Source organism: Hipposideros armiger, unplaced genomic scaffold (genome assembly GCF_001890085.2).
Source record: "Hipposideros armiger isolate ML-2016 unplaced genomic scaffold, ASM189008v1 scaffold_0, whole genome shotgun sequence".
Lineage (NCBI taxonomy): Eukaryota > Metazoa > Chordata > Mammalia > Chiroptera > Hipposideridae > Hipposideros > Hipposideros armiger.
Genome location: NW_017731350.1, coordinates 916,262 through 924,657, shown reverse-complemented (window position 1 = coordinate 924,657; position 8,396 = coordinate 916,262). Strand labels below are relative to the sequence as shown.

General features: G+C 40.8%; 1 protein-coding gene across 4 annotated transcripts in view; it reads left to right on the top strand.

The window, feature by feature from the left end:
- Positions 1–2,570: 2,570 nt before the first annotated feature.
- The window catches only part of SPDYA (speedy/RINGO cell cycle regulator family member A), a 35,111-nt gene continuing 29,285 nt past the window's right edge, over positions 2,571–8,396 (top strand). For 3 of the 4 annotated variants that reach the window (XM_019644992.1, XM_019645823.1, XM_019646580.1), the window contains exon 1: positions 2,678–2,817. In XM_019644992.1, the coding sequence (XP_019500537.1) occupies positions 2,777–2,817 (41 nt within the window). In that variant the 5' untranslated portion in view covers positions 2,678–2,776. The other variant, XR_002124587.1, reaches the window with a different exon arrangement.

Below are 8,396 nucleotides of genomic sequence, written 5' to 3'. Positions count from 1 at the left end.
TATTTTGTAACTACCAATGTGTACTTCTTAATCCCTTCACCTTTTTCACCCAGTCCCCAAACCTCCTCCCTCCCGTCTAGTAACCTTCAGTTTGTTCTCTGTGCGAGTTGGGTTTGGTTTTTTTTTTTTTTTTAAGATTTTTATTGGGGAATTGGGGGATGGGAACAGCCCTGGGGAATCGGGGGGAGGGGAACAGACAAGTTGCTGTCTTTTTTTGTTGTTGTTCTTCAGTCTAGTTGTGGAGGACGTTGCTTCACTGGCCCAAGTTGGCACCATCATTGCACCCTTCCCGGGCGAGGCAGATCAGTCGCCGGCTTCTGGATGGCCACTCACAGCGGCTGCTGGCCACTCACGCTGGCTGCTGGCTACACACGGTAGCCCATGGCAACCCACTGCCACAGGGGCTGCAGCCTACCCCCGTCGCTGGCGACTCACAGCAGCCCAGCTCCAGGTTGAGCTGTTGTTCAGCATCTTAGCTGTAGAGGGCAGTGTCACGCCCTCATATGTGGGATCCGAACCGGGGCCCTCTGGCGTCCCAAGCCAGCTCTTAACCAACGCGCCACTCGGCCGGCCCTGGTTCGGTTTTTTTGTTGTTTATTTTTTTCTTTAGATTCCATACGTAAGTGAGATGATACAGTATTTGTCTCTCTCTTTCTGACTTATTTCACTTAGCATAATACTCTCTAGGTCCATCCATGTTGTCGCACTGTTCTTAAATGGAAAGAATTGACTACAGTTGACCCCTTGCATTTGAAGTTTTAACGTTCATTGTTTTAAATTTGCCCAGGGAGAAATTTTAATCATGATTGGCCAGACTGGTGTGTACAAAATGTGGAGTCAAATACCAGAAAGAATTTTAAGGCTTAAAAGATGCCTAATTGGAAGTGTTCAGAGGATATATATGCCTTCCAAAAAAGTTATCTGAAGAAAAGCCAGGAACATAATGAGATGTGTCCCTTAAGAATATAAAAGTGTCATATTGAACCAAGGAACTGAAATAAAAGTTCAGGTACATTCCATTGTCTCCTTGGCAACAATAACGAATTAAAATTTTATTATTTTACATCTTCATGCTAAAAATGTGTTTCGAATAGGAAAATGGTCACGCTTACTCTGCTCTTGCTATCCTGACCTAATCCACTCCCCTCTTCCTTGTGGATCCATCCCTGAAACAAAGCTGCACCTAAGAACACGTAATAGCCTCATTACATCAGTGGCATCCACTTAGAAATACTGTGTCCCTTTTTGCTGGTAGATTTCAGTGTGTTATAATTTCCTTAAACAGCTAAAAAGTGGTTAAAAGGATTTTAAAGGGACAGCATTCCTTGCAGAGTGAACAATAGTTAAATAAGAAAAATTGATTCCATGTCAGTATCCACCTAAAGTTTTATCATTATGCTCTTTATAATCTTTCTTAAAAGTGAAATTTAGTCTTTATTTTTAGTTGGGCATTTTGGTTAGTTGGCTTTAGATGCCAAGCTTTGCTTTTACATTTGAAAATTATTAACTCCTCATCCTTCATTGATTCTTTCTTTGAAAGGAGCCCTCTGGTCTCAGATTAGAAATACGGGTTGGAGATGGATGAGAAATGTAGCTGAAGAGGAATCAGCTTTGGGCACCTGGCAATTTAGAGTGCTCATTCAGAGGCTGTGCAGGGTGGACTTCAGGCCCTGAAGTTTCCTGGACAGGAGCCCCCACCCTTTGCTAGTTGCATGATCTTGGCTAAGAGACTTACTCTTTTTGAGCTCAGTTTCTTCATTTGTAAAATTGGGATCATCTTAGACCCTATCTTAAGTGGTTGTAGGGATGTTTAATGAGAAAATACATGTCAGACTGGTATGTTCTAAATGTCCAATAAACATTGACGATCAAAAAAAGAAAAATGAAATTTAAATAAAATCGGTCCAGCCACTTGAGTATTATGCAGTTACTAAAATTATTTATAAAGGCTAGCAACATGAAAAAAGGCCATATGTTAAAGGGGGAAAAGCAGGTTATACTTTAGAAGGGAAACGGAAAGTATGTCACCTAAAAAAAAATTAAAAACTGAAAAATCTATTCATTCATTGAATATTTATTATACACCTACATCCCAGGCACCTGGCCAAGGGTTAGGATGAGGCTACAGAAAAAGGTTCCTGTAGAAGAATTTGCAGCTTAGAACAGACTTAACAGAATGGGGAAACATTACCCCTTCTCACGGAACCACAGCATTCACACCTGATTTTAGTTTAAGTGGTCTCTTCCTCTCTGTTCACATACTTATTTTAACATAACAGGGCCTGCCTCTCCCATCTAGCTGGAGGGAAGATCAATGGCTCTAATACAATCCTGACTTTAATTAGTGTTCAAGGGAAAGGGGTTTAATTAGAAGGCCAAAGGAGGTCTGGGTGGGTGTTCGCGTTTTGCTTTGCCGGAATGTTAAGCAAGGCAGGATAAAGGTAGATCCGCTGGAAGCGGGTCCCCTAGGAGAGGCGCGCGCAGCTGTGGGCTGGTCCCGCCCCCGGCCGTGAGCTTTGCGCGCTGATTGGCCCGCGCCGGCCCCGCTCCCAATTGGTGGGAGGTCGAGGTGGCGCAACCTGCGAGCAACCGTCTGAGGCCTCGCTGCATCTGGGGAGGCTGACCGGCCAACCGACCCCTCTCACCGGCCCCAGGTTCCCGCAGGTATCTTCTTCCCGCGCCCCGGCTTCGGGCCTCGTCGGCCACTGCAGTTTCGGTTGTGCCTGGGCCCTCCGTTCCCTCTCACACTTAGCCGCACCGCCCACCGTGTGTGAGGATGTGGCGGCGTCTCAGACCCTTCCCCACGCGCTTCCGCCCGTGAGTCACCTCAGGTGGATTCGCAGCGACGAGAACACACCCTCCCAGCTTGGGTTTGGGAGACGGGTGGGGGCGGGAGGCGCGGCGGTCGGACCCCCGGCTGCTCGCAGCGGGAGGGCGGCGGGGGAAAGACGGCGAGGCGCCGGCAGGGCTCGTGAAAGGGGGCGGCGCCTCCCGTGGTCCGTTTGTGGGAGTTTCGTGGGCGCTTGGCTCTCGCGGCGGAGCGGGTTGTGCCGGCTGCTGGGCTGGGGCGGGAAGGGGGCAAAGGAGAGGAGACGCGTTCCGGTTCCCCAGTGCCCTGCCTGGAGACGCTCTTGCTCCGGGGGCTCCTGGTTGCCCACCTCCCTGCTGGGAAGAAGGGGACTGATGAAGGAGCCCGCCGCCCGCCTGCCTTCGTTTCTTTGGGGGCGAGGTTCGTGGCTGAGGTGGCTGAGTTGGCTTAAGAGCGCAAGCTTTGAGCAACAGGGCTGCCAGTTCGATGTGGGCCAGTGACAGGTGGCAGGATGGCTCAGCTGGTGGGAGCACGTGCTCCTCGCAACAAGGTTGCCGCCCGCCTGGGAAGGTGGCTACACCCACCTGCAACTAAGATTGAAGAACAACTTGGCTGGTCCCCTCCCCCAATTCCCCAGCACTGGTCCCCTCCCCCAATTCCCCAATTTAAAAAAACTAAAAAAATAAACCTAAGTAATTTAACATTGAAAGACTGCAAAGCCCATGCTATATTAAAATTTAGATCCTGTCTATTCACAAATTTTATTCTCTACCATAAGAACATTTTTTAAATACCTAAACTCCTTTAAATTTTTTTTTTTTTTTTTTCCCCGCTGAGCCATCCTGCCGCCTGTTGGCAGCTCAGCTCGGCCGAGAACCGCTGTTGCTCAGAGCTCGCGCTCTTGAGTGAGCTCTTAACCAACTGAGCCACTCGGCCGGCCCTCACCTTTAATTTTTTAACATTTAAATTCTATTAGTTGAGGTGGAATTTGGCCGTCATGTTTAGACTCTTCTTTCCTTGAAACACACCCTTCCTGTAAAAAAAAGATACAGTAATAGTGTTGCTATGTATTGAGTTTTTGCTAAGCATTCAGCGCTATGCTAGGCATTATCCATATACTTGTTCCTTTCCTCATTAATCCTACAAAATGTTAACAATGCCTAATAATAGGTAATTTCTATTGAACACTTACTATGTACCAGGTAGGTTCTTAAAAAGTAAAACAAACATAGGTGCTATTATTATCCCTAAGTGAGGAACCTCTGGTTTCAGAAGTTAAATAGCCTGAAGTCACAAAGCTAGTGAGACTGAATCAGGTCTTAGTCCAGGTCTGTTCTCCAGTGTTTTAACATATACTCTCAACTAGCTTTGCCCTTTTGGCTTCAGACTTCAGAATCCTGTCTTTAAAAAAAAAAAAAAAATCCTCATTTGATTATTGTCCCTTCTAGCTGCTGTTCATTTTCTTCCTTCTAATTGCCACATTTAAAAAAGGGGAGAGGAACACGTTCACACCTCCTGCATATCATTTTCTAGCACATCACTCTTTTAATTCTGTTCAATCTAGTTTCCACTTATTCCCACCACTTTGTTGAATTGTATTGCTTTATTCACTAATGGGCTGGATTTCTAATCGATTTGAACTTATTGAAACAATTGTGCCAAGTAATTTTATAAACACTGTAGGACTTAGCACTTGGCTGAGGCTAAAAAGTGTTCTTTGACCATTAAATGATTAAATTAGAAAAAAAACTAAACATCAGAATTGTAGAGATTTGATTATAGCCCCCAGCAAAGCTTCCAGCAAGTTTGCCAAAATATTTTTCATAAATTTGCTGTATTGTTTTTCAATAATTAGATTCTGTGTTATGATAGAGAAAAATGCTATAGTCATTTCAATAAAGATTCTTTTCTAAGAGTTATTTTATGAAAAAGGTGATAAGCCCATCCTTCTTCCCCACAGCAATTGCTTATAGAACCAAGCCATAATTTATTGTGCACACTTATACTGCAAATGGTAGAATTAAATTTTTATAAAGTGTAACCCTATAGCTGGGTTTATGTTTTCCTGGCAAGGTGACCATAACATTGAATTGCTTACTATGTGTCAAGTGTTTTACACATGATTTAATTTAATTTTTAAAACAATTCTTTAGTAGTTGAAGAATATGGGGCTTTGGTGTCAGAAAGTCCTGGATTCAAGTCCTAGCTTTATCACTTACTAATTATGTGGCCATGGGCAAATTTCTTAATTTCTCTAAATCTCAAACTTCTCATCTAAAAAATAAGTATAAAATAATACCCACCTTATAGAGATGTTATGAGAATTAAATGAGATAATGCATGTAAAACTTTTAGCATAATGCCTGGACCATATTAAGTGCTCAGTGTAAAGCTGCAGTTAAGGTTTACCTGCCTGCCCGGAATTGCCAATGGCTATTTTTCATATAGGCTGATGAATCCCCAAACTACTTCTTCTATCGTATGATTCTGTGAACCACTCCCCCATCACTCTTTATACTATCCCCAGAGAGAAGACATTATTTCAGATGCCTGTAGATTAGCTGTTGTCTATTTACAAAAAAAAAATCCCATACATTCTATTCAACTATGAATTCTGATATGGTGTTTTCATGTTAGTGGAGTCCATTAAAGGATTTTCCCATATGAGCATAATTTTTTCTCATCCCCCCCTCCTTTTCTATCCATTGTCCTTCCCTGAAAAGGTTCATATTTTAATTTGTCTTTCATTCTTTTCCTCTTGCTTGCTTATCATTCTTTTAGTATATCTAAATGAACAAAATTAAAAGCTACCTTAAGGTGGAATTTGACCAAGAATGTAGCATTGATAGCTTCTCTCCTTAAGTGCCTTCTCCATACCTTTCCTGCCAGTGTTTGCTTATTATAAACCTCAATGAATCTTTATTTGGAGAATTTCAGACATTTCCTTCTCTTTTTATTTTCCCATTTTATATGAAGTATCCCAACACATACACAGGGTTTAGTGGAATAGCTGTGAGGATGATGTTTATCTTTTTGATAGAAAATTTGCATTTTATTACATGATATATCCATGGTTGTTTTAATTTAACAGCACTATTTTAAGTTTCTTACCACTGAGTAAAACTTATCTTCTGGTAGATAGGCCACAATTGTTATATATTTGGTACATTCCACCCCTGAGTCTAGCCTCTACACCCCAATTTGAAAAGCCTGACTATTAGTGGGTTTTTTTTCACCTAGATTGTAAGGCTGCTTTTAAACTTTGAAAAAAAAGATGCAGATGAGGCCTCGAGCTGTCTCCCAGATGAGGTGGGTAGGAAAGAGCAGAAAGTTTTTGCACAAGTCTCAAGGCTCAGTTTGTCACCCATCCCTTTTTCTGTGGAGTTTTTTGCACCCCTACCTTCATAATTGCCTTCAATTTGTTTGCACCATAGGATGTAGGAAGAAGCATGGGGGGAGGGAGTGAAGAAAAGGGAAGCAAAATAGAGGAGAAGCAATTATAAAATCAATTGAATATAATTTTCTGCCTATTTCTTCATAATCTAGCCCTAAACTGTCTAATATGGTAATCACTAGCCACATGTGGCTATTGAGCGCTTGAAATGCAGCTAGTGCAACTGAAGAATTGCATGTTTACTTTAAAATTAAATACTGAAGGAGTGTAAAATATTTTTTCCTTACACACTCCTTCATTGTTTTGGTAGAACTACACTTCACTTTAACTGTTGGAAATTTAGCATCCTAATGGAGATATACTATAAGTGTAAATACATACCAGATTTCAGACTTAGTATAAAAAAAAAAGGAATGTAAAATATCTCAACTTTTATATGGATTACATATTAAAATGATATTTTGGATATACTTGGTTACGTAAAATATATTATTAAATTCATTTGTTTATTTGTACTTTTTAAATGTGGCCTTAAAATATTTAATTATATATGTGGCTCACCTTATATTGGACAGTGCTGATCTAGCCCCACTATATCCAATCTTATTTTCCATTCCTTCCTTCATCAGGGAAGTTTCTGAGGGTCAGGAAGGAGAATCTGTACCTAAATCCTTGAACACCAAGGGAGGCATGGCTGCTTGGGTCACCGTGAGTTATGGATTCAGAGGTTCTAATAAGGGTCTTAGAGTAGTTTCCTGCTTTGCCTATTTATACCTCCATTTCTTATTACCATAAAAATGCTTTGAACACAAAAGTGATACAACTGTATTAATTATATGAACTAATTACCACCAAACATGGTAGTTATTTGTATATTGTTAAATGTTGATGGAATAACCTTATTTCAAATGTTATTATAGTATAACACTGTACATTCATGTACACTTAAAATCAGCCCCTAAAATAACATGGTCATACACTCACAACTTTAAATACTAGAGTGATCAATTTATAAAAATCCCTCAAAGTATATATTCCATACCGCTTTGCTGGAATTGCTTTTAATTTTCCAATAAATACCAATAAATGCTATTGAATAAGTGAATTTTGTAACATATTAAGGAATTTACCAGTAAGAAAAAATGTATTTTATGTGTGGAGGGGCTTCTTTTTAATATAATACTTGATATTGATTATAATTAAGTTCTGGAAAATGTTTTCCCTGTTCTATAAAAATTTTGAGGTGGCATAAAACAACCATATGATAAAATTATGTCAATACAAGCAGAATAAAAAATTATCAGGAAAAAAGAATATCACAAATAGATTATACAAGGTGTGATCAAACAATACGGTGAATGTTTAAATTTTTAAAAAATTATTGCAGTAAAAGACACATTGACATTAGTCCCCCTCAAAATACTCCCCCTTGCTTCAAACACACTTATCCCATTGTTCTTGCCACTTTCTGAAGCAGTTCTGGAAGTCCTCTTTCGTGAGTGTCTTTAGTTGCACTGTCATGGCTGCCTTGATGTCCTGAATCATTTTGACTTTGGGGAAGAGCCCGAAGTTGTATTGTGCCAGATCTGGTGAATAAGGTGGATGAGGACACACTGTAATGTTTTTATTTAACAGAAATTGCCATACCAGAAGCGATGTATAACACGGAGCATTGTCATGATAGAGGATGATTTATGGCACACTTTAAAACACCTTTTCTCAACTGTAGCTCACACCCAACTTGCACCAAACAAGTTGAAACTTGTCACACACTGTTACTAAGGTTTGCTGCACTGCTTTCTGTATTGAAGATCCCTGCCCTTCCATTGGATGGCACTCAGCAGCAGCATTCACCATATTTTATGATCACAATGGAAAGGCTTCAAGTCACACATCGCTTTTGATATGGCAATTTCTGTCAAATAAAAACATTACAGTGTGTCCTCATCTACCTTATTCACCAGACCTGGCACCATGTGACTGGCACCAAAGTCAAAATGACCCTGAAAGGTAAACGTTTTGAATCAATTCAGGACATCGAGGCAGCCATGACAGCTCAAGTAAAGACACTCACGAAAGAGGACTAACGTAACTGCTTCAGAAGATGGCAAGAATGATGGAATAAGTGTGTTCAAAGTGTGGGGGGGAGTAATTTGAGAGGTATTAATGGCAATGTGTCTTTTACTGTAATAA